The sequence below is a fragment of the Cherax quadricarinatus genome, chromosome 25 (assembly GCF_038502225.1).
Source record: "Cherax quadricarinatus isolate ZL_2023a chromosome 25, ASM3850222v1, whole genome shotgun sequence".
Lineage (NCBI taxonomy): Eukaryota > Metazoa > Arthropoda > Malacostraca > Decapoda > Parastacidae > Cherax > Cherax quadricarinatus.
The window spans coordinates 3,284,581-3,311,108 of NC_091316.1; the positions used below are offsets into that span (position 1 = coordinate 3,284,581).

At 49.8% G+C, this 26,528-nt stretch overlaps 2 protein-coding genes across 2 annotated transcripts in view; both read left to right on the top strand.

Annotated features, from left to right (window-relative positions):
- Positions 1–6,122: 6,122 nt before the first annotated feature.
- On the top strand, positions 6,123–26,509 carry LOC138853209 (uncharacterized). The gene is made up of 4 exons (XM_070088702.1): positions 6,123–6,347; positions 16,534–16,687; positions 24,592–24,722; positions 26,417–26,509. Exons 1-4 carry the CDS (start codon positions 6,204–6,206, stop codon positions 26,507–26,509), a joined length of 522 nt encoding a protein of 173 aa, XP_069944803.1. The 5' UTR covers positions 6,123–6,203.
- The window catches only part of LOC128690033 (protein O-linked-mannose beta-1,2-N-acetylglucosaminyltransferase 1-like), a 96,127-nt gene continuing 93,927 nt past the window's right edge, over positions 24,329–26,528 (top strand). The window contains exon 1 of the mRNA XM_070088567.1: positions 24,329–24,722. The gene's annotated coding sequence lies outside the window, so the exon portion shown is untranslated. The remainder of the gene's footprint in view (positions 24,723–26,528) is intronic.

Below are 26,528 nucleotides of genomic sequence, written 5' to 3' on the forward strand. Positions count from 1 at the left end.
CCCCGTGATTATCAGTCAGGTTATTGTGACCCCCGTGATTATCAGTCAGGTTATTGTGACCCCCGTGAGTATCAGTCTGGTTATTGTGACCCCCGTGATTATAAGTCAGGTTATTGTGACCCCCGTGAGTATCAGTCTGGTTATTGTGACCCCCGTGATTATCAGTCAGGTTATTGTGACTCCCCCGTGATTATCAGTCAGGTTATTGTGACCCCCGTGAGTATCAGTCAGGTTATTGTGACTTCCCCGTGATTATCAGTCAGGTTATTGTGACCCCCGTGAGTATCAGTCTGGTTACTGTCACCCCCGTGAGTATCAGTCAGGTTATTGTGACTCCCCCGTGATTATCAGTCAGGTTATTGTGACCCCCGTGAGTATCAGTCAGGTTATTGTGACTCCCCCGTGATTATCAGTCAGGTTATTGTGACCCCCGTGAGTATCAGTCTGGTTACTGTGACCCCCGTGAGTATCAGTCTGGTTATTGTGACTCCCCCGTAATTATCAGTCAGGTTATTGTGACCCCCGTGAGTATCAGTCTGGTTATTGTGACTCCCCCGTGATTATCAGTCAGGTTATTGTGACCCCCGTGAGTATCAGTCTGGTTACTGTGACCCCCGTGAGTATCAGTCTGGTTATTGTGACTCCCCCGTGATTATCAGTCAGGTTATTGTGACCCCCGTGAGTATCAGTCTGGTTACTGTGACCCCCGTGAGTATCAGTCTGGTTATTGTGACTCCCCCGTGATTATCAGTCAGGTTATTGTGACCCCCGTGAGTATCAGTCTGGTTACTGTGACCCCCGTGAGTATCAGTCTGGTTATTGTGACTCCCCCGTGATTATCAGTCAGGTTATTGTGACCCCCGTGAGTATCAGTCTGGTTACTGTGACTCCCCGTGATTATCAGTCTGGTTACTGTGACTCCCGTGATTATCAGTCAGGTTATTGTGACCCCCGTGAGTATCAGTCTGGTTATTGTGACCCCCGTGATTATCAGTCTGGTTACTGTGACCACCGTGATTATCAGTCTGGCTACTGTGACCACCGTGATTATCAGTCTGGCTACTGTGACCACCGTGATTATCAGTCTGGCTACTGGGACCACCGTGATTATCAGTCTGGCTACTGTGACCACCGTGATTATTAGTCTGGCTACTGTGACCACCGTGATTATCAGTCTGGCTACTGTGACCACCGTGATTATCAGTCTGGCTACTGTGACCCCCGTGATTATCAGTCTGGCTACTGTGACCCCCGTGATTATCAGTCTGGCTACTGTGACCACCGTGATTATCAGTCTGGCTACTGTGACCACCGTGATTATCAGTCTGGCTACTGTGACCACCGTGATTATCAGTCTGGCTACTGTGACCACCGTGATTATCAGTCTGGCTACTGTGACCACCGTGATTATCAGTCTGGCTATTGTGACCACCGTGATTATCAGTCTGGCTACTGTGACCACCGTGATTATCAGTCTGGCTACTGTGACCCCCGAGATTATCAGTCTGGCTACTGTGACCACCGTGATTATCAGTCTGGCTACTGTGACCACCGTGATTATCAGTCTGGCTACTGTGACCACCGTGATTATCAGTCTGGCTACTGTGACCCCCGTGATTATCAGTCTGGCTACTGTGACCCCCGAGATTATCAGTCTGGCTACTGTGACCCCCGAGATTATCAGTCTGGCTACTGTGACCCCCGAGATTATCAGCCTGGCTACTGTGACCCCCGTGATTATCAGTCTGGCTACTGTGACCCCCGAGATTATCAGTCTGGCTACTGTGACCCCCGTGATTATCAGTCTGGCTACTGTGACCCCCGTGATTATCAGTCTGGCTACTGTGACTCCCCCGTGATTATCAGTCTGGCTACTGTGACCACCGAGATTATCAGTCTGGCTACTGTGACCCTCGTGATTATCAGTCTGGCTACTGTGACCACCGTGATTATCAGTCTGGCTACTGTGACCCCCGAGATTATCAGTCTAGCTACTGTGACCCCCGAGATTATCAGTCTGGCTACAAGTGACCCCCGTGATTATCAGTCTAGCTACTGTGACCCCTGAGATTATCAGTCTGCCTACTGTGACCACCGTGATTATCAGTCTAGCTACTGTGATCCCCGAGATTATCAGTCTGGCTACTGTGACCCCCGTGATTATCAGTCTGGCTACTGTGACCCCCGTGATTATCAGTCTGGCTACTGTGACCCCCGTGATTATCAGTCTGGCTACTGTGACCCCCGAGATTATCAGTCTGGCTACTGTGACCCCCGTGATTATCAGTCTGGCTACTGTGACCCCCGTGATTATCAGTCTGGCTACTGTGACCACCGTGATTATCAGTCTGGCTACTGTGACCCCCGAGATTATCAGTCTGGCTACTGTGACCACTGTGATTATCAGTCTGGCTACTGTGACCCCGTGATTATCAGTCTGGCTACTGTGACCACCGTGATTATCAGTCTGGCTACTGTGACCACCGTGATTATCAGTCTGGCTAATGTGACCACCGTGATTATCAGTCTGGCTACTGTGACCACCGTGATTATCAGTCTGGCTACTGTGACCACCGTGGTTATCAGTCTGGCTACTGTGACCCCCGAGATTATCAGTCTGGCTACTGTGACCACCGTGATTATCAGTCTGGCTACTGTGACCACCGTGATTATCAGTCTGGCTACTGTGACCACCGTGATTATGAGTCTGGCTTCTGTGACCACCGTGATTATCAGTCTGGCTACTGTGACCACCGTGATTATCAGTCTGGCTACTGTGACCCCCGAGATTATCAGTCTGGCTACTGTGACCACCGTGATTATCAGTCTGGCTACTGTGACCACCGTGATTATCAGTCTGGCTACTGTGACCACCGTGATTATCAGCCTGGCTACTGTGACCACCGTGATTATCAGTCTGGCTACTGTGACCACCGTGATTATCAGTCTGGCTACTGTGACCACCGTGATTATCAGCCTGGCTACTGTGACCACCGTGATTATCAGTCTGGCTACTGTGACCACCGTGATTATCAGTCTGGCTACTGTGACCACCGTGATTATCAGCCTGGCTACTGTGACCACCGTGATTATCAGTCTGGCTACTGTGACCACCGTGATTATCAGTCTAGCTACTGTGACCCCCGTGATTATCAGTCTGGCTACTGTGACCACCGTGATTATCAGTCTGGCTACTGTGACCACCGTGATTATCAGTCTGGCTACTGTGACCCCCATGATTATCAGTCTGGCTACTGTGACCACCGTGATTATCAGTCTAGCTACTGTGGCCCCCGTGATTATCAGTCTGGCTACTGTGACCCCCGTGATTATCAGAGGCTACTGTGATCCCCGTGATTATCAGTCTGGCTACTGTGACCCCCGTGATTATCAGTCTGGCTACTGTGACCCCCGTGATTATCAGTCTGGCTACTGTGACCCCCGTGATTATCAGTCTGGCTACTGTGACCACCGTGATTATCAGTCTAGCTACTGTGACTCCCCCGTGATTATCAGTCTGGCTACTGTGATCCCCGTGATTATCAGTCTGGCTACTGTGACCACCATGATTATCAGTCTAGCTACTGTGACTCCCTCGTGATTATCAGTCTGGCTACTGTGACCCCCGTGATTATCAGTCTGGCTACTGTGACCCCCGTGATTATCAGTCTGGCTACTGTGACCCCCGAGATTATCAGTCTGGCTACTGTGACCCCCGAGATTATCAGTCTGGCTACTGTGACCCCCGTGATTATCAGTCTGGCTACTGTGACCCCCGAGATTATCAGTCTGGCTACTGTGACCCCCGAGATTATCAGTCTGGCTACTGTGACCCCCGAGATTATCAGTCTGGCTACTGTGACCCCCGAGATTATCAGTCTGGCTACTGTGACCCCCGAGATTATCAGTCTGGCTACTGTGACCCCCGTGATTATCAGTCTGGCTACTGTGACCCCCGAGATTATCAGTCTGGCTACTGTGACCCCCGAGATTATCAGTCTGGCTACTGTGACCCCCGAGATTATCAGTCTGGCTACTGTGACCCTCCCTGTTTTACTGTAAATTTCCCATTTATACAAAGTTATATTAACTAAAACTTGCATTGAAATTCATTATATTGTATTTTTAGTAATTTTTTTAATACACTTGACAAAATTTGCTGCGTTAGAAATGATACATTATTCCAGTGTTAATATCTTTTGTTTTAGCGTTGTCAGCTGTTGTTAAAGTTGTATTTACTCTCTCTCTCTCTCTCTCTCTCTCTCTCTCTCTCTCTCTCTCTCTCTCTCTCTCTCTCTCTCTCTCTCTCTCTCTCTCTCTCTCTCTCTCTCTCTCTCTCTCTGTTCTCTTCGTTATTATGTCTCTGTTTCAATGTTGCTTTCAAGTCTGGGATAAAATGAAAGGTGTTAATGGGTGTGTTTTGACGACCAGGTTTGGTGTGGTCTTGACCAGGTTTGTTGTGGTCTTGACCAGGTTTGTTGTGGTCTCGACCACCAGGTTTGGTGTGGTCTCGACCACCAGGTTTGGTGTGGTTTCGACCACCAGGTTTGGTGTGGTTTCGACCACCAGGTTTGGTGTGGTTTCGACCACCAGGTTTGGTGTGGTTTCGACCAGCAGGTTTGGTGTGGTCTCGACCACCAGGTTTGGTGTGGTCTCGACCACCAGGTTTGGTGTGGTTTCGACCACCAGGTTTGGTGTAGTCCTGACGACTCATGGTGTGGAAAGAATGAAGAATACAAGAAGACGCATCATATACAAAACACAGGAAGACCGACTAATATAATGAAGAGAAATATGAGAGACCTGGGTGTGATAATGTCAGCTGATCTCTCATTCGGAAAACTCAGCAAATGATGCGAAAGTCGTGCAAGAGAAATGACGGGACAGATAGTGAGAACTTCCTAAACAAGAGAAATAATGCTACTTGTGACGTGACACTCTTCAGATTACTTGTGCTCTCTTGCTTGGAGTACTGTGCAATGTTGACGGCTCAGTTCAAGGCTGAAAAAATATCAGATCTAACACGGATACTGAGATTGGTTACCGTCCTCGTAAAGCCCTTTAGACTACTGGAAATGCCTCAGAGTACAGAATATTCACTCTCTGGAGCGGAGGCTAGAGCAATACATGAATAATATATGTATACAAGATACCCAAAAGGCCTAGTCCGAGCCTACAAATTACCATAACAACGTACTTAAGAATCGAAGAAGATAAGAAAGGAGGAACACTGCAGCAGGTCTACTGGCCCATACTTAACAGGTCCTTCTCAAACTCAGACGCACTAGTTCATTATCAGTATTACCAAAAAATAATCTTTGATAACCCTATTAAATAAAGTGCAAGTCCCAGTCAACCCCAAACCCAGTGAAAAGCAGGAGAGCCACGGGCACAGTAAAAAATTACTAACTATATCAATATCCATAGTCCACGACTACTCCTCCTTTTACCAGGGTATATCAGATGGTAGTAATGGTCAACAGGGAACACTGAACAACTGGTAAAGTGGGACTTGCACATCTGTCCTGTTGTCTCTCTTAATTACTGTTGTCTTTCTTTATTGGTGTTTCTCTCTGATTCCTGGACTCTTCTGACGTTACTCCTCCTGCCTGTCATTGCTTCAATTAGTTTTGCAATGCATTTATTTGTTTTCCACCTGTGTCTATGCACATTCCGTCCCTTCTTTATCCGGTGCACGTTTCGTCCCTCATCCCGTCACTCTCCCACAACACACCATCTTCTACTTCTCTCATTCACGATGACTTTTCCCTAGCCTATATTTATTTTATAGTGTTCTTTGCCCCTGACACAGCTATCTATCCCAATGAAATTGATGAGTTGGTCAGTCTCGAGGCTTTCTGTTGCACCTGTAAACCCATCCTTCACTTCTTGCTATTCTTCTTTTCCTTTTCTTCGTATTCTTCTGCACCGAATAATCATTTATGTCTCTGGTCTTCTCTCTAAGTTTCATTATATATTTTCCTTGAATACCTTCGTATTCTTGTGTGTGTGTGTGTGTGTGTGTGTGTGTGTGTGTGTGTGTGTGTGTGTGTGTGTGTGTGTGTGTGTACAGTACACATTAATCTTAACTTCCTAACAATTCAACCTTCCCCATCAGAATGTCACCTTGCACGGCTATCGTCACCTCTCTACTGGTGTCGTGGGCGTGGTATGGGCGTGGTGTGGGCGTGGGGGCGTTACCCATGGCTCTAAGCCTCACCGTAGCCACAACACAAGGCAAGAACCACACACTGCAGGTAACAATGGACGACCAAGCACTCTCAGACGCAGGCATCACTAAGGACGACCTGGAGACTACCCTTCTGCATGCTGACGACCAGGGCATGGTAGGTGCTGCTGACACTGTGATTACTTCTATTGATGGGTAAAAATAATAATTATGATTTATTATAATTAGTACGGCTATTACTGCACCAAATACGAACACAAAATTGGATGTCAGCCAGAGAATCGACATAACACACAGGAAAGTGACGATATTAGGTAAGAGTGAGAGGAAGAGGAGAGATAAAGAAAGAGGAATAAAACGATAGGCAACGGAGCGAGAGGCAGAAGGATAAAGAAAAGTGAGAGGGTAGTAAGGAGAAGCCAAAGAGAAATAGAACAGGGAGAAACGAAGATAAACCAGAGATTTGGAGTCTGAGTAGAGATGTGTGAGCGTCAACGCCAGCGAGGTACTTCGAGGAGGGAGCCTTGATGCCCATGACGGGGTGTCCTTCATGACGGGGTATCCTTCATGACGGGGTGTTCTTCATGACGGGGTGTCCTTCATGACGGGGTGTCCTTTATGACGGGGTGTTCTTCATGACGGGGTGTCCTTCATGACGGGGTGTCCTTCATGACGGGGTGTCCTTCATGACGGGGTGTCCTTCATGACGGGGTGTTCTTCATGACGGGGTGTCCTTCATGACGGGGTGTCCTTCATGACGGGGTATCCTTCATGACGGGGTGTCCTTCATGACGGGGTGTCCTTCATGACGGGGTGTCCTTCATGACGGGGTGTCCTTCATGACGGGGTCTCTATCATGACGGGGTCTCCTTCATGACGGGGTCTCCTTCATGACGGGGTGTCCTTCATGACGGGGTGTCCTTCATGACGGGGTATCCTTCATGACGGGGTGTCCTTCATGACGGGGTGTCCTTCATGACGGGGTGTCCTTCATGACGGGGTCTCCTTTATGACGGGGTGTCCTTCATGACGGGGTGTCCTTCATGACGGGGTGTCCTTCATGACGGGGTGTCCTTCATGAGGGGGTGTCCTTCATGATGGGATCTCCTTCATGATGGGATCTACTTCATGACGGGGTGTCCTTCATGACGGGGTGTCCTTCATGACGGGATGTCCTTCATGATGGGGTGTCCTTCATGACGGGGTGTCCTTTATGACGGGGTGTCCTTCATGACGGGGTGTCCTTCATGACGGGGTGTCCTTCATGACGGGGTGTCCTTCATGACGGGGTGTCCTTCATGACGGGGTGTCCTTTATGATGGGATCTCCTTCATGATGGGGTCTACTTCATGACGGGGTGTCCTTCATGACGGGGTGTCCTTCATGACGGGGTCTACTTCATGACGGGGTGTCCTTCATGACGGGGTGTCCTTCATGACGGGGTGTCCTTCATGACGGGGTGTCCTTCATGACGGGGTCTCCTTCATGACGGGGTGTCCTTCATGACGGGGTGTCCTTCATGACGGGGTGTCCTTCATGACGGGGTATCCTTCATGACGGGGTGTCCTTCATGACGGGGTGTCCTTCATGACGGGGTGTCCTTTATGACGGGGTGTCCTTCATGACGGGGTGTCCTTCATGACGGGGTGTCCTTCATGACGGGGTGTCCTTCATGATGGGGTCTACTTCATGATGGGGTGTCCTTCATGACAGGGTGTCTTTCAAGACGGGGTGTCCTTCATGACGGGGTGTCCTTCATGACGGGGTGTCCTTCATGACGGGGTGTCCTTCATGACGGGGTGTCCTTCATGACGGGGTGTCCTTCATGATGGGGTCTACTTCATGACGAGGTGTCCTTCATGACGGGGTGTCCTTCATGACGGGGTGTCCTTCATGACGGGGTGTCCTTCATGACGGGGTGTCCTTCATGACGGGGTGTCCTTCATGACGGGGTGTCCTTCATGATGGGGTCTACTTCATGATGGGGTCTCCTTCATGATGGGATCTACTTCATGACGGGGTGTCCTTCATGACGGGGTGTCCTTCATGATGGGGTCTACTTCATGATGGGGTCTCCTTCATGACGGGGTCTCCTTCATGATGGGGTCTACTTCATGACGGGGTGTCCTTCATGACGGGGTGTCCTTCATGATGGGATCTCCTTCATGATGGGGTCTACTTCATGACGGGGTGTCCTTCATGACGGGGTCTCCTTCATGATGGGGTCTACTTCATGACGGGGTGTCCTTCATGACGGGGTGTCCTTCATGATGGGATCTCCTTCATGATGGGGTCTACTTCATGACGGGGTGTCCTTCATGACGGGGTGTCCTTCATGACGGGGTGTCCTTCATGATGGGATCTCCTTCATGATGGGGTCTACTTCATGACGGGGTGTCCTTCATGACGGGGTGTCCTTCATGACGGGGTCTCCTTCATGATGGGGTCTACTTCATGACGGGGTGTCCTTCATGACGGGGTGTCCTTCATGACGGGGTCTCCTTCATGATAGGGTCTCCTTCATGATGGGGTCTACTTCATGATGGGGTCTCCTTCATGATGGGGTCTACTTCATGACGGGGTCTCCTTCATGATGGGGCCTACTTCATGACGGGGTCTCCTTCATGATGGGGTCTACTTCATGATGGGGTCTCCTTCATGATGGGGTCTCCTTCATGATGGGGTCTACTTCATGATGGGGTCTCCTTCATGATGGGGTCTCCTTCATGATGGGGTCTCCTTCATGATGGGGTCTACTTCATGATGGGGTCTCCTTCATGATGGGTCTCCTTCATGATGGGGTCTCCTTCATGACGGGGTGTCCTTCATGACGGGGTGTCCTTCATGACGGGGTGTCCTTCATGATGGGGTCTACTTCATGACGGGGTGTCCTTCATGACGGGGTCTACTTCATGACGGGGTGTCCTTCATGACGGGGTGTCCTTCATGACGGGGTGTCCTTCATGATGGGGTCTACTTCATGACGGGGTGTCCTTCATGACGGGGTGTCCTTCATGACGGGGTCTACTTCATGATGGGGTCTCCTTCATGACGGGGTGTCCTTCATGACGGGGTGTCCTTCATGACGGGGTGTCCTTCATGATGGGGTCTCCTTCATGATGGGGTCTCCTTCATGATGGGGTCTACTTCATGATGGGGTCTCCTTCATGATGGGTCTCCTTCATGATGGGGTCTCCATGATGGGGTCTCCTTCATAATGGGATCTCCTTCATGATGGGATCTCCTTCATGATGGGGTCTCCATGATGGGGTCTCCTTCATGATGGGGTCTCCTTCATGATGGGATCTCCTTCATGATGGGATCTCCTTCATGATGGGATCTCCTTCATGATGTGATCTCCTTCATGATGGGATCTCCTTCATGATGGGGTCTCCATGATGGGGTCTCCTTCATGATGGGGTCTCCTTCATGATGGGGTTTCCTTCATGATGGGGTCTCCATGATGGGGTCTCCTTCATAATGGGATCTCCTTCATGATGGGATCTCCTTCATGATGGGGTCTCCATGATGGGGTCTCCTTCATGATGGGGTCTCCTTCATGATAGGGTCTCCTTCATGATGGGATCTTCTTCATGATGGGATCTCCTTCATGATGGGATCTCCTTCATGATGGGATCTACTTCATGATGGGATCTCCTTCATGATGGGATCTCCTTCATGATGGGTTCTCCTTCATGATGGGATCTCCTTCATGATGGGATCTCCTTCATGATGGGATCTCCTTCATGATGGGATCTCCTTCATGATGGGGTCTCCATGATGGGATCTCCTTCATGATGGGGTCTCCATGATGGGGTCTCCTTCATGATGGGGTCTCCTTCATGATGGGGTCTCCTTCATGATGGGGTCTCCTTCATGATGGGATCTCCTTCATGATGGGATCTCCTTCATGATGGGATCTCCTTCATGATGGGATCTCCTTCATGATGGGATCTCCTTCATGATGGGATCTCCTTCATGATGGGATCTCCTTCATGATGGGATCTCCTTCATGATGGGATCTCCTTCATGATGGGGTCTCCATGATGGGATCTCCTTCATGATGGGGTCTCCATGATGGGGTCTCCTTCATGATGGGGTCTCCCTCGCTCTGTGTAGAGCTAAGACTTATCATCATCAATTGTTTCTCTACATGTATATCACTGTATGTAAATATGTCTTACGTGTAGTGCTAGAATTTGCATTTGCTCCTGTGAGCTATGTTTCTTCTGCTTAAGTATACTACTGCTACTAGATGGTACATAATATTATCTCCTACCAACTGTTTCAGTCCATCTTGCTGGCACCTCTTCCCGAGTAGCCATCTGTTGCATTCCTAACACGGTTTATCAGAGTCTTGAGCTTCCATACACACATACCCTCTCTTCTCCGACCCTCTGATGTCATACAGTGTCACCCTCGCTACTCTGTCAGTGTCTCTTCAATATTCCCTATGTCGGGATCATGTCTCTCTCAGACTCTCTCTCCTCCGAGAATGTCAGGTGAATTTCCTCATGTCTTTCCTTAGCAACCAGGCTGGTTGCTCCAGCGTCTGTACGTGCTCCAGCAGGTGTGAGCTACACACAGGTGTAAGCCACACCTGCTGAAGAATGCACAGGTGTCAGGTGTGGGTTATAACAGCCTCTCTTCCTCGACAAGGGTTGGGTTTCTCTTGTTCAAGAACGAAAGAAATAATTTGTTACAGATTTTAATAGAAGCTTCTCCCCTCTAACGCGGCAGTGTCTGTGGCATTGTTTATCACGTCTGTGGCATTGTTTACCACGTCTCTGGCATTGTTTACCACGTCTGTGGCATTGTTTACCACGTCTTTGGCATTGTTTACCTTGCCCGTGGGTTTGTTTACTGTGTCTCCACGGCAAACTCCTATTAAACAGATTTTGATCCTTTTCAGACATGCGGTGAGTCCCAGCTGGTTCACTCTGTCGGTTTTTCCGGTTCACACATATATGTGGCTGGTTCACACACGTGGCTGGTTTACACACACGTGGCTGGTTTACACACACGTGGCTGGTTTACACACACGTGGCTGGTTTACTAGTTTCCTATTATAAATTCGATGGGCAATCTGTTTGACCGAAGATCTGCTGTTACTCTCTGTCCCGGTTAGATTCCCCGTATTTCTGAAACAAAAAATAGTGGAGGTAGGCCGGGGTGTTGATGCTGGAGAAAGAGTGGAGTGAAGAGAGTCAGGGAATGAGAGAGAGAAGAGATAAAGAGGGGGGAGGGAGGGAGAGAAAGGGGTAGAAATAATGGAGAGATGAGAGTGAAATGGCTGAGAGATAGACGTGAATAGAAAATGTGGGTGCAGATAGATGGGAAGGGCATAGAAGGAAGGCTAGAGTGAGGGAGGGGGAGACAAAGTGAGGGAGAGGAGGGCTAGAGTGAGGGAGGGGGAAACAAAGTGAGGGAGAGGAGGGCTAGAGTGAGGGAGCGGGAGACATAGTCAGGGAGAGGAGGGCTAGAGTGAGGGAGCGGGAGACATAGTCAGGGAGAGGAGGGCTAGAGTGAGGGAGCGGGAGACATAGTCAGGGAGAGGAGGGCTAGAGTGAGGGAGCGGGAGACATAGTCAGGGAGAGGAGGGCTAGAGTGAGGGAGAGGGAGACATAGTGAGGGAGAGGAAGGTTAGAGTGAGGGAGAGGGAGACATAGTGAAGGAGAGGAAGGTTAGAGTGAGGGAGAGGGAGACATAGTGAGGGAGAGGAAGGTTAGAGTGAGGGAGGGGTAGACAAAGTGAGGGAGAGGAGGGCTAGAGTGAGGGAGGGGGAGACATAGTGAGGGAGAGGAAGGTTAGAGTGAGGGAGGGGTAGACAAAGTAAGGGAGAGGAGGGCTAGAGTGAGGGAGGGGGAGACATAGTGAGGGAGAGGAAGGTTAGAGTGAGGGAGGGGTAGACAAAGTGAGGGAGAGGAAGGTTAGAGTGAGGGAGGGGTAGACAAAGTGAGGGAGAGGAGGGCTAGAGTGAGGGAGGGGGAGACATAGTGAGGGAGACAAGGGCTAGAGTGAGGGAGGGGGAGACATAGTGAGGGAGAGGAGGGCTAGAGTGAGGGAGGGGGCGACATAAAGTGAGGGAGAGGAGGGCTAGAGTGAGGGAGGGGGAGACATAGTGAGGGAGAGGAGTGCTAGAGTGAGGGAGGGGTAGACAAAGTGAGGGAGAGGAGGGCTAGAGTGAGGGAGGGGGAGACATAGTGAGGGAGAGGAGTGCTAGAGTGAGGGAGCGGGAGACATAGTGAGGGAGAGGAGGGCTAGAGCGAGGGAGCGGGAGACATAGTGAGGGAGAGGAGGGCTAGAGTGAGGGAGGGGGAGACATAGTGAGGGAGAAGAGTGCTAGAGTGAGGGAGGGGTAGACAAAGTGAGGGAGAGGAGGGCTAGAGTGAGGGAGGGGGAGACATAGTGAGTGAAAGGAGTGCTAGAGTGAGGGAGGGGTAGACAAAGTGAGGGAGAGGAGGGCTAGAGTGAGGGAGGGGGCGACATAAAGTGAGGGAGAGGAGGGCTAGAGTGAGGGAGGGGGAGACATAGTGAGGAAGAGGAGTGCTAGAGTGAGGGAGCGGGAGACATAGTGAGGGAGAGGAGGGCTAGAGTGAGGGAGCGGGAGACATAGTGAGGGAGAGGATTGCTAGAGTGAGGGAGAGGAGGGCTAGAGTGAGGGAGCGGGAGACATAGTGAGGGAGAGGAGGGCTAGAGTGAGGGAGGGGGAGACATAAAGTGAGGGAGAGAAGGGCTAGACTGAGGGAGGGGGAGACATAAAGTGAGGGAGAGGAGGGCTAGAGTGAGGGAGGGGGAGACATAGTGAGGGAGAGGAGGGCTAGAGTGAGGGAGGGGTAGACAAAGTGAGGGAGAGGAGGGCTAGAGTGAGGGAGGGGTAGACATAGTGAGGGAGAGGAGGGCTAGAGTGAGGGAGGGGTAGACAAAGTGAGGGAGAGGAGGGCTAGAGTGAGGGAGGGGGCGACATAGTGAGGGAGAGGAGGGCTAGAGTGAGGGAGGGGTAGACATAGTGAGGGAGAGGAGGGCTAGAGTGAGGGAGGGGGCGACATAGTGAGGGAGAGGAGGGCTAGAGTGAGGGAGGGGTAGACATAGTGAGGGAGAGGAGGGCTAGAGTGAGGGAGGGGGCGACATAGTGAGGGAGAGGAGGGCTAGAGTGAGGGAGGGGTAGACAAAGTGAGGGAGAGGAGGGCTAGAGTGAGGGAAGGGGCGACATAGTGAGGGAGAGGAGGGCTAGAGTGAGGGAGGGGTAGACAAAGTGAGGGAGAGGAGGGCTAGAGTGAGGGAGGGGGCGACATAGTGAGGGAGAGGAGGGCTAGAGTGAGGGAGGGGTAGACAAAGTGAGGGAGAGGAGGGCTAGAGTGAGGGAGGGGGAGACGTAGTGAGGGAGAGGAGGGCTAGAGTGAGGGAGGGGGAAACATAGTGAGGGAGAGGAGGGCTAGGCTAGAGTGAGGGAGGGGGAGACATAGTGAGGGAGAGGAGGGCTAGAGTGAGGGAGGGGTAGACAAAGTGAGGGAGAGGAGGGATAGAGTGAGGGAGGGGGAGACATAGTGAGGGAGAGGAGGGCTAGAGTGAGGGAGGGGGAGACGTAGTGAGGGAGAGGAGGGCTAGAGTGAGGGAGGGGGAGACGTAGTGAGGGAGAGGAGGGCTAGAGTGAGGGAGCGGGAGACATAGTGAGGGAGAGGAGGGCTACAGTAAGGGAGGGGGAGACATAGTGAGGGAGAGGAGGGCTAGAGTAAGGGAGGGGGAGACATAGTGAGGGAGAGGAGGGCTAGAGTGAGGGAGGGGGAGACGTAGTGATTGAGAGGAGGGCTAGAGTGAGGGAGGGGGAGACATAGTGAGGGAGAGGAGGGCTAGAGTGAGGGAGGGGGAGACATAGTGAGGGAGAGGAGGGCTAGAGTGAGGGAGGGGGAGACATAGTGAGGGAGAGGAGGGCTAGAGTGAGGGAGGGGGAGACATAGTGAGGGAGTGGAGAGCTAGAGTGAGGGAGAGGAGGGCTAGAGTGAGGGAGGGGGAGACATAGTGAGGGAGAGGAGGGCTAGAGTGAGGGAGGGGGAGACATAGTGAGGGAGGGGAGGGCTAGAGTGAGGGAGGGAAAGACATAGTGAGAGAGAGGAGGGCTAGAGTGAGGGAGAGGGAGACATAGTGAGGGAGTGGAGGGCTAGAGTGAGGGAGGGGGAGATATAGTGAGGGAGACAAGGGCTAGAGTGAGGGAGGGGGAGACATAGTGAGGGAGAGGAGGGCTAGAGTGAGGGAGGGGGAGACATAGTGAGGGAGAGGAGGGCTAGAGTGAGGGACGGGGAGACATGGTAAGGGAGAGGAGGGCTAGAGTGAGGAAGGGGGAGACATAGTGAGGGAGAGGAGGGCTAGAGTGAGGGAGGGGGAGACATAGTGAGGCAGAGGAGGACTAGAGTGAGGGAGGGGGAGTCATAGTGAGGGAGAGGAGGGCTAGAGTGAGGGAGGGGGAGACATAGTGAGGGAGAGGAGGGCTAGAGTGAGGGAGGGGAGATATTGTGAGGGAGAGGCGGGCTAGAGTGAGGGAGGGGGAGACATAGTGAGGGAGAGGAGGGCTAGAGTGAGGGAGGGGGAGACATAGTGAGGGAGAGGAGGGCTAGAGTGAGGGAGTGGAAGACACAGTGAGGGAGAGGAGGGCTAGAGTGAGGGAGAGGGAGACAGTGAGGGAGAGGAGGGCTAGAGTGAGGGAGGGGAAGACATAGTGAGGGAGATGAGGGCTAGAGTGATGGAGGGGGAGACATAGTGAGGGAGAAGATGGCTAGAGTGAGGGAAGGGGAGACATAGTGAGGGAGAGGAGGGCTAGAGTGAGGAAGGGGGAGACATAGTGAGGGAGAGGAGGGCTAGAGTGAGGGAGGGGGAGACATAGTGAGGGAGAGGAGGGCTAGAGTGAGGGAGGGGGAGACATAGTGAGGGAGAGGAGGGCTAGAGTGAGGGAGTGGAAGACATAGTGAGGGAGAGGAGGGCTAGAGTGAGGGAGAGGGAGACAGTGAGGGAGAGGACTGCTAGAGTGAGGGAGGGGAAGACATAGTGAGGGAGATGAGGGCTAGAGTGATGGAGGGGGAGACATAGTGAGGGAGAAGATGGCTAGAGTGAGGGAAGGGGAGACATAGTGAGGGAGAGGAGGGCTAGAGTGAGGGAGGGGGAGACATAGTGAGGGAGAGGAGGGCTAGAGAGAGGGAGGGGGAGACATAGTAAGAGAGAGAAGGGCTAGAGTGAGGGAGGGGGAGACATAGTGAGGGAGAGGAGGGCTAGAGTGAGGGAGCGGGAGACATAGTGAGGGAGAGGAGGGCTAGAGTAAGGGAGGGGGAGACATAGTGAGGGAGAGGAGGGCTAGAGTGAGGGAGGGGGAGACATAGTGAGGGAGAGGAGGGCTAGAGTGAGGGAGGGGGAGACGTAGTGAGGGAGAGGAGGGCTAGAGTGAGGGAGGGGGAGACATAGTGAGGGAGAGGAGGGCTAGAGTGAGGGAGGGGGAGACATAGTGAGGGAGAGGAGGGCTAGAGTGAGGGAGGGGGAGACATAGTGAGGGAGAGGAGGGCTAGAGTGAGGGAGGGGGAGACATAGTGAGGGAGAGGAGAGCTAGAGTGAGGGAGAGGAGGGCTAGAGTGAGGGAGAGGGAGACATAGTGAGGGAGAGGAGGGCTAGAGTGAGGGAGGGGGAGACATAGTGAGGGAGAGGAGGGCTAGAGTGAGGGAGGGGGAGACATAGTGAGGGAGAGGAGGGCTAGAGTGAGGGAGGGGGAGACATAGTGAGGGAGAGGAGAGCTAGAGTGAGGGAGAGGAGGGCTAGAGTGAGGGAGAGGGAGACATAGTGAGGGAGAGGAGGGCTAGAGTGAGGGAGGGGGAGACATAGTGAGGGAGAGGAGGGCTAGAGTGAGGGAGGGGGAGACATAGTGAGGGAGAGGAGGGCTAGAGTGAGGGAGGGGGAGACATAGTGAGGGAGAGGAGAGCTAGAGTGAGGGAGAGGAGGGCTAGAGTGAGGGAGAGGGAGACATAGTGAGGGAGAGGAGGGCTAGAGTGAGGGAGGGGGAGACATAGTGAGGGAGAGGAGAGCTAGAGTGAGGGAGGAATAACACAGATGCAAGCTAAGTTTCGATAAAAAAAGAAAGCTTAGGCAGAGGTCATGTACTGACCTCCCCTCAACTACAGGTGACCCAGACAGAGGTCAGAGGTCATATATTAACCTTCCTTCCACCACAGGTGATCCAGAGGTCATATACCAACCTCCCCATCACCACATGTGACCCAGGCAGAGGCCAGAGATCACATACTGACCACCCCTCAACTACAGGTGACCTAAACAGAGGCCACATACTAACCTCCCCTCCACCACAGGTGACCCAGGCAGAGGTCAGAGGTCAACTCATTGGCCTTTTCTGGAATATTTCAACCACCATCTCTGACCACTACGCCATGAAGACTGTGGACGGAGGCACCTTTGTCACCTCTGTCAGAAACTACACCAACGTCACCGTCGATGACTTTGATGGTGAGAGAGAGAATGTTCCTTTATTCTTGATCTAACATTGTTCATTTGTTCCACGTAATGTTTCTGTACGTTGAAGTGAACAATAACAGGAACAATAATTTAACCCTAGTAATTCCAAACAATATATTCCTAATAATAACAAGTATTGTGATAATTATAAAGATTAATAACGATTTATAATTAGTATTACTACCTATATTACTGCCCAGTCACTGTCGATCTTGGATAGTTTCTCCTCATCCTCCAGTCACTGTCGATCTTAGATAGTTTCTCCTCATCCTCCAGTCACTGTCGATCTTGGATAGTTTCTCCTCATCCTCCAGTCACTGTCGATCTTGGATAGTTTCTCCTCATCCTCCAGTCACTGTCGATCTTGGATAGTTTCTCCTCATCCTCCAGTCACTGTCGATCTTAGATAGTTTCTCCTCATCCTCCAGTCACTGTCGATCTTGGATAGTTTCTCCTCATCCTCCAGTCACTGTCGATCTTGGATAGTTTCTCCTCATCCTCCAGTCACTGTCGATCTTGGATAGTTTCTCCTCATCCTCCAGTCACTGTCGACCTTGGATAGTTTCTCCTCATCCTCCAGTCACTGTCGATCTTGGATAGTTTCTCCTCATCCTCCAGTCACTGTCGATCTTGGATAGTTTCTCCTCATCCTCCAGTCACTGTCGATCTTGGATAGTTTCTCCTCATCCTCCAGTCACTGTCGATCTTGGATAGTTTCTCCTCATCCTCCAGTCACTGTCGATCTTGGATAGTTTCTCCTCATCCTCCAGTCACTGTCGATCTTGGATAGTTTCTCCTCATCCTCCAGTCACTGTCGATCTTGGATAGTTTCTCCTCATCCTCCAGTCACTGTCGACCTTGGATAGTTTCTCCTCATCCTCCAGTCACTGTCGATCTTGGATAGTTTCTCCTCATCCTCCAGTCACTGTCGATCTTGGATAGTTTCTCCTCATCCTCCAGTCACTGTCGATCTTGGATAGTTTCTCCTCATCCTCCAGTCACTGTCGATCTTGGATAGTTTCTCCTCATCCTCCAGTCACTGTCGATCTTAGATAGTTTCTCCTCATCCTCCAGTCACTGTCGATCTTGGATAGTTTCTCCTCATCCTCCAGTCACTGTCGATCTTGGATAGTTTCTCCTCATCCTCCAGTCACTGTCGATCTTGGATAGTTTCTCCTCATCCTCCAGTCACTGTCGATCTTGGATAGTTTCTCCTCATCCTCCAGTCACTGTCGATCTTGGATAGTTTCTCCTCATCCTCCAGTCACTGTCGATCTTGGATAGCTTCTCCTCATCCTCCAGTCACTGTCGATCTTGGATAGTTTCTCCTCATCCTCCAGTCACTGTCGATCTTGGATAGTTTCTCCTCATCCTCCAGTCACTGTCGATCTTGGATAGTTTCTCCTCATCCTCCAGTCACTGTCGATCTTGGATAGTTTCTCCTCATCCTCCAGTCACTGTCGATCTTGGATAGTTTCTCCTCATCCTCCAGTCACTGTCGATCTTGGATAGTTTCTCCTCATCCTCCAGTCACTGTCATCTTGGATAGTTTCTCCTCATCCTCCAGTCACTGTCGATCTTGGATAGTTTCTCCTCATCCTCCAGTCACTGTCGATCTTGGATAGTTTCTCCTCATCCTCCAGTCACTGTCGATCTTGGATAGTTTCTCCTCATCCTCCAGTCACTGTCGATCTTGGATAGTTTCTCCTCATCCTCCAGTCACTGTCGATCTTGGATAGTTTCTCCTCATCCTCCAGTCACTGTCGATCTTGGATAGTTTCTCCTCATCCTCCAGTCACTGTCGATCTTGGATAGTTTCTCCTCATCCTCCAGTCACTGTCGATCTTGGATAGTTTCTCCTCATCCTCCAGTCACTGTCGATCTTGGATAGTTTCTCCTCATCCTCCAGTCACTGTCGATCTTGGATAGTTTCTCCTCATCCTCCAGTCACTGTCGATCTTGGATAGTTTCTCCTCATCCTCCAGTCACTGTCGATCTTGGATAGTTTCTCCTCATCCTCCAGTCACTGTCGATCTTGGATAGTTTCTCCTCATCCTCCAGTCACTGTCGATCTTGGATAGTTTCTCTTCATCCTCCAGTCACTGTCGATCTTGGATAGTTTCTCCTCATCCTCCAGTCACTGTCGATCTTGGATAGTTTCTCCTCATCCTCCAGTCACTGTCGATCTTGGATAGTTTCTCCTCATCCTCCAGTCACTGTCGATCTTGGATAGTTTCTCCTCATCCTCCAGTCACTGTCGATCTTGGATAGTTTCTCCTCATCCTCCAGTCACTGTCGATCTTGGATAGTTTCTCCTCATCCTCCAGTCACTGTCGATCTTGGATAGTTTCTCCTCATCCTCCAGTCACTGTCGATCTTGGATAGTTTCTCCTCATCCTCCAGTCACTGTCGATCTTGGATAGTTTCTCCTCATCCTCCAGTCACTGTCGATCTTGGATAGTTTCTCCTCATCCTCCAGTCACTGTCGATCTTGGATAGTTTCTCCTCATCCTCCAGTCACTGTCGATCTTGGATAGTTTCTCCTCATCCTCCAGTCACTGTCGATCTTGGATAGTTTCTCCTCATCCTCCAGTCACTGTCGATCTTGGATAGTTTCTCCTCATCCTCCAGTCACTGTCGATCTTGGATAGTTTCTCCTCATCCTCCAGTCACTGTCGATCTTGGATAGTTTCTCCTCATCCTCCAGTCACTGTCGATCTTGGATAGTTTCTCCTCATCCTCCAGTCACTGTCGATCTTGGATAGTTTCTCCTCATCCTCCAGTCACTGTCGATCTTGGATAGTTTCTCCTCATCCTCCAGTCACTGTCGATCTTGGATAGTTTCTCCTCATCCTCCAGTCACTGTCGATCTTGGATAGTTTCTCCTCATCCTCCAGTCACTGTCGATCTTGGATAGTTTCTCCTCATCCTCCAGTCACTGTCGATCTTGGATAGTTTCTCCTCATCCTCCAGTCACTGTCGATCTTGGATAATTTCTCCTCATCCTCTCCTCAGTTTCTCCTCCTCCAGTCACTGTCGATCTTGGATAGTTTCTCCTCATCCTCCAGTCACTGTCGATCTTGGATAGTTTCTCCTCATCCTCCAGTCACTGTCGATCTTGGATAGTTTCTCCTCATCCTCCAGTCACTGTCGATCTTGGATAGTTTCTCCTCATCCTCCAGTCACTGTCGATCTTGGATAGTTTCTCCTCATCCTCCAGTCACTGTCGATCTTGGATAGTTTCTCCTCATCCTCCAGTCACTGTCGATCTTGGATAGTTTCTCCTCATCCTCCAGTCACTGTCGATCTTGGATAGTTTCTCCTCATCCTCCAGTCACTGTCGATCTTGGATAGTTTCTCCTCATCCTCCAGTCACTGTCGATCTTGGATAGTTTCTCCTCATCCTCCAGTCACTGTCGATCTTGGATAGTCTCTCCTCATCCTCCAGTCACTGTCGATCTTGATAGTCTCTCCTCATCCTCCAGTCACTGTCGATCTAGGATAGTCTCTCCTCATCCTCCAGTCACTGTCGATCTTGATAGTCTCTCCTCATCCTCCAGTCACTGTCGATCTTGATAGTCTCTCCTCATCCTCCAGTCACTGTCGATCTTGATAGTCTCTCCTCATCCTCCAGTCACTGTCGATCTTGATAGTCTCTCCTCATCCTCCAGTCACTGTCGATCTTGATAGTCTCTCCTCATCCTCCAGTCACTGTCAATCTAGGATAGTCTCTCCTCATCCTCCAGTCACTGTCGATCTAGGATAGTCTCTCCTCATCCTCCAGTCACTGTCGATCTAGGATAGTCTCTACTCATCCTCCAGTCACTGTCGATCTAGGATAGTCTCTCCTCATCCTCCAGTCACTGTCGATCTTGGATAGTCTCTCCTCATCCTCCAGTCACTGTCGATCTAGGATAGTCTCTCCTCATCCTCCAGTCACTGTCGTTCTTGATAGTCTCTCCTCATCCTCCAGTCACTGTCGATCTTGATAGTCTCTCCTCATCCTCCAGTCACTGTCGATCTTGATAGTCTCTCCTCATCCTCCAGTCACTGTCGATCTTGATAGTTTCTCCTCATCCTCCAGTCACTGTCGATCTTGATAGTCTCTCCTCATCCTCCAGTCACTGTCGATCTAGGATAGTCTCTCCTCATCCTCCATTCACTGCCAAACAAATCTTCACCTAAGAAATGAATAGCAAACAAAGGGCTGAGTTACAACCAGTTGGTTATTCACCTGAGTCATTCATTACTCAACTGGGACTTAAGCCATTATAATAAACTGACTCAGTGGTTATTCATCACCCTCCAAACCTACGGATGATAAACATTTCAGAGAGAATAATAAAATAGGGGGTATTGTTTGTCTCTATTAGTCCAGGCTCCTTTTGATCTCGGTAATTAGTAAAGGTTAGTGAGGGGGCTTATGTTTACCGTGTCTGTGGGTTGCTTTATAGTGTGTGTACTCACCTAGTTGTACTCACCTAGTTGAGGTTGCAGGGGTCGAGTCCGAGCTCCTGGCTCCGCCTCTTCACTGGTCGCTACTAGGTCACTCTCCCTGAACCATGAGATTTATCGTACCTCTGCTTAAAGCTATGTATGGATCCTGCCTCCACTACATCGCTTACCAAACTATTCCACTTCCTGACTACTCTGTGGCTGAAGAAATACTTCCTAACATCCATGTGATTCATCTGTGTCTTCAGCTTCCAACTGTGTCCCCGTGTTGCTGTGTCCAGTCTCTGGAACATCCTGTCTTTGTCCACCTTGTCAATTCCTCTCAGTATTTTGTAAGTCGTTATCATGTCCCCTCTATCTCTCCTGTCCTCCAGTGTCGTCAGATTGATTTCCCTTAACCTCTCCTCATAGGACATACCTCTTAGCTCTGGGACTAGTCTTGTTGCAAACCTTTGCACTTTCTCTAGTTTCTTTACATGCTTGGCTAGGTGTGGGTTCCAAACTGGTGCCGCATACTCCAATATGGGCCTAACATACACGGTGTACAGGGTCCTGAATGATTCCTTATTAAGATGTCGGAATGCTGTTCTGAGGTTTGCTAGGCGCCCATATGCTGCAGCAGTTATTTGGTTGATGTGCGCTTCAGGAGATGTGCCTGGTGTTATACTCACCCCAAGATCTTTTTCCTTGAGTGAGGTTTGTAGTCTCTGGCCCCCTAGACTGTACTCCGTCTGCGGCCTTCTTTGCCCTTCCCCAATCTTCATGACTTTGCACTTGATGGGATTGAACTCCAGGAGCCAATTGCTGGACCAGGTCTGCAGCCTGTCCAGATCCCTTTGTAGTTCTGCCTGGTCTTCGATCGAATGAATTCTTCTCATCAACTTCACGTCATCTGCAAACAGGGACACCTCGGAGTTTATTCCTTCCGTCATGTGTGTGTGTGTGTTGCTTTACATCTGTGGGTTCCTTATGGTGTTCGTGGGTTCCTTTATCTCGTGTCTGTGGGTTGCTTTATCCTGGCTTTAGGTTTCTTTACAGTGTTTTAACCAAGTCTGTGTTTTTATTTTTGACCGTGTGTGTGGAAAGGTGAAATATCGTGTGAGGGTGGCAAGGTATGGGACCTCACAGCCACTGAATTTATAAGCTGAGAGGTGTTATCCTGCCTCATTTCATCTCAAAACACTCTCCTGTTTCAGGTGTACTTACACAAGGGTGCTACTCCCACAGCAACCCATTAATACCCAGGAACCCATTTAGTGCTAGGTGAAGAGGGGCACCTCGTGCCAGGGACTCGAGTCCGGAATGAGTCGAACACAATTAGCAAATGAGTTTGAAGCAAATACAAGAGTGCAGATGGGGATTAATTGATCCACCGTAATTCACAATGACATATGTTAAGTAGAACATGTTTGTGGAGAAAGAAACAAGTTTATTGGACCACTTGACAATGACTGCGTTGTAATGACCTATGGCAGGTCACTACGGAGAAGTCAGTCGAGTAGCTTGCTTGGTAGCGCACTCAGCTCACACATTTAGGTCCGTGGTTCGAGAAATTCTCTGTATAAGTTGAGTCATGTAGTTGTAGAAATTAAGATTATCATTACTGACTCACGAAATCGTAATGACATGATTGCAAACAAACCATACCACGGGTGGGGTTTGAAATCGCGATCAGTCATAAAACGTCGTGTTAGCCACTGGTCCAGCTAGCCACAATAAGATTCGTCCAACTAGGTATATTTCTACACCATAGGAAGGTTAGCATAGGCACCCCTATGACCACAAATGCAAGTTTTTACAGACGAATCTCCCGCTAGCATGGCCGTGACGAACTCAAGCTTTGAGGAGACTTGAGCTAGAGTTCATCACAGCCACGCTAGCGGGAGATTCGCCTATAAAAACTTGCATTTGTGGTCACAGTGGTGCCTGTGCTACCCTTCCTATGGTGTAGAAATATACCTAATTGGATGAATCTTACTGAAGCTAGCTGGCCCAGTGGCTAACACGAAGGTCTGGAGTTTTGACTCTCTGACCGCGGGTTCAAACCCCACCCGTGATATGGTTTGATTATTATTATTATTATTATTATTATTATTATTATTATTATTTCTTAGACTCGCAAACATTAAATCCTGTAACAAAGCCTTCAAGAAATGACCAGCCACTTCAATGATAATGATACGATATCTGAATTCTGAGAATGAGTCCATACGTGGGGTTATCTCAGAGGTCATGAGATATCTGTAATCAAGAGACTATTCGGACATTACATCAGGTTGGCAATATTATTATAATCAAGGGGGAAGCGCTAAACCCGGAGGTTTATACAGCGCCTAGGGGGGGGGATGTGAAAGGCATTCAGGCTTAATTCGGGGAACTGGAACACAGATCCAGTTCCCTAAATCAAGAGCCCCTCACCAACATCAAGAAACCTTCCTTGAGGGGATCAGGTTGGCAATTAATTATTACATCATGAGACTGAAATCAGTGAACTCTGTGAGTGGCTCTTCATCCAGGGAACTGGAGCTACCCTTCACGTCCTTGGATCGAGCCTAATAGCATTTCCTAGATGTCGTTCAATGGCTATATATAGTTCATTCCACTTAACCGCTGCCACTGTAGCTTCTTAAGGTCACAAATTAACTCTTCGATTTACGTATGTCTGGTATTAGGGTGGGTTAGGGTGGGTTATTACCCGTTCCGAGGTTTTTGAAGCATACATGGGCTTATTTTTAATGCTAAGTACTCGTATAAGAAGAAATCAATAAAATCGTCACTGTAAATGTGAAAAGCTGTTACCTCGGCACTTTCGTGTGCTTGCACGTCTTCAGGAATTATAAAAGAATAAAGGAAAGCATATTTTATTGGTTCTAGGTGCGGTGACTTCCATGATTTTAGGCCTTCAGCAGAACTACTGGTCCACGCTAGGCTGGTCCACGGTTGGCTGGTCCACGCTAGGCTGGTCCACGTTAGGCTGGTCCACGCTAGGCTGGCCCACGCTAGGCTGTTCCACGCTAGGCTGGTCCACGCTAGGCTGGTCCACGCTAGGCTGGCCCACGCTAGGCTGGTCCACGCTAGGCTGGTCCACGCTTGGCTGGTCCACGCTAGGCTGGCCCACGCTAGGCTGGTCCACGCTAGGCTGGTCCACGCTAGGCTGGCCCACGCTAGGCTGGCCCACGCTAGGCTGGTCCGCACTATGTAGAACCATCTCACAACTACCTTGATAAGTAAACAAGAACAGACGCTTTTCCATGCCTCTCAGTGCCTTTTCTTAAAGCAAGTTGCTGTATGATTGTTGGATCTCCAGGCACACGTTACCAGTTCTTCAGGCAACAATCTCCACGAGTTTAGCGCTTCCTGGAGAATATAATGAACAATCTTCAGATTTTGCTAGTGAAGAATCATTGCACCACGAGGCTAAATTTCTTGCTGTTCCCCAGAGGACCCCAACTTAAAGTCAGCTGATGTACCACTGACATGGTCGCTGCCTCGCGCGGCCAAGACCAACATCCTCGAGATCAGTCTCATCTCCGGCCTCTACCACGCCTCCGTCAGCATCAATGACAAGGAGGTGAGTGATGGTGATTATTCTCCACCCTTCCCTACCTTCCCTCTCCTTCCATTCGTGTTACTTCTAAAACAGTTCACAAATAACCCGCACAGAGGAGACAGGAGCTTACGACGACGTTTTGATCCGACTTGTGACTATGTAAATAGCCCAAGTCGGACCAAAATGTCGTCGTAAGTTCCTCTCTCCTATGTGCGGGTTATTTGTGTATCGTTCCAGTCACGGTATTGTTCCTATTTTGTTCTTTACTGGACGAAGACTTTACAGGTTAGGTACGATTTGTCACGAAACAGGACAGGCGTTTCCTGATGCAAGTCTCAGTCATGTGATGACCCAACACCGGAACTTTTGGTCATCTGGCCAAGGCCTTCCACTGGCTTACCCTTCCACCCCCATTAAAAATATTGTTTTTATTTTAACTACTTGTATATGCTAAGGACTTTACATAAGCAACTCTAGAGACAACGTAAACATCTCTTAACACCTGAGAGAGTAACACGCGTCACAACAGGAGAATATTCCGCAGTGCTTTGCCTTCCCTTCACCGTTGTCCCGTTATCTGCAGTAAGCGATCTGCATCCAGAGTAGCGTCTGTTGACTGTGAAAACAGCGGATATTCACACAGTAACATGTAAAGCGATTTCCACTGGTCATGTTAACGCTGGAGTGTTCGCTACACACTGCTCTCGCCGCTAGATTAATATCACATACGGTGAATCTGGAAAAAAAGGAATAAAGCTTGTAAAGGGCCATAAATACTTAATCAGCTTATCTGGGAGAGTGATTTTCATGTATTTTTACATAATGTGTATACTGGTGTCGCCGGGAGGGAAGGTTATTGAAGAGTGTAGTGCTGGGTCTGACACACCATATTTTATTCTTACAGCGTTACCTCTCTCTCTCTCTCTCTCTCTCTCTCTCTCTCTCTCTCTCTCTCTCTCTCTCTCTCTCTCTCTCTCTCTCTCTCTCTCTCTCTCTCTCTCTCTCTCTCTCTTTTAAACTGAGTTTTACAAATTTAGGGGTCCTAACTTTATTTACAAACTAAAAGCTATTACCTACATCATCTGCCTTTCTCTCTCTCTCTCTTTTGCACATGTTTTTAGAAGGTTAGGTTCAGGGCTAGTAACTTTATTTACAAACTAAGAGCTGTTATCTACATCAGCTCTCTCTCTCTCTCTCTCTCTCTCTCTCTCTCTCTCTCTCTCTCTCTCTCTCTCTCTCTCTCTCTCTCTCTCTCTCTCTCTCTTTCTCGCTCTCTTAGACTCGACCTCTAACAAAAACTGTGTCAATTTGATTACAATTTCGCGTCACCTCTGTCACTCACACTTCCACGAGTCATAAGCCGCCTTGCGCGCTCCACGCTCCAACATTACATAACCCATACGCAATTAGCTCTTTTTTTTTTTTTTAGCACGATAACCAAGGCGCCATCTTCCCTCCTGAAGTGTTTACCGAGTCAATAATTCCGTAAATATTAAACTATCGGTCAGCCGTGTCGTTGATAATAGCGCTCCTACGTTACTTCCACGGCCACCGTGCTACTGTCTCTCATATTTCCACGTCAGTGGTAATCATAGTGTCCCCCCCTCCCCCCTTTTTTTTTATCTGTTATTAAACTAAGACTTTTGTAAAACATCGAGGGGAAGGGGTTCCTTTGACATCTTTTTTTTTCCTTCTTTTTTTGGTTTTCTGAGCAGAACTTTGTTGGCGAGAAAGAAAGTTCTAATCTGGGAGTGAGGTCGTCTTGGCCTTGTTGTTTTATTCTCTTTGATCTTACTGGAAATCATTAGATTTTTCCCCCCTTCTGCT

Coding starts and splice junctions, on each gene's coding strand:
- LOC138853209 (XM_070088702.1), top strand. CDS start 6,204: ATGGCTCTAAGCCTCACCGTAGCCACAACACAAGGCAAGAACCACACA. Junction 6,348..16,533: donor ATGCTGACGACCAGGGCATG/GTAGGTGCTGCT, acceptor CCTCCACCACAG/GTGACCCAGGCAGAGGTCAG. Junction 24,723..26,416: donor TCAGCATCAATGACAAGGAG/GTGAGTGATGGT, acceptor TTTTCTGAGCAG/AACTTTGTTGGCGAGAAAGA.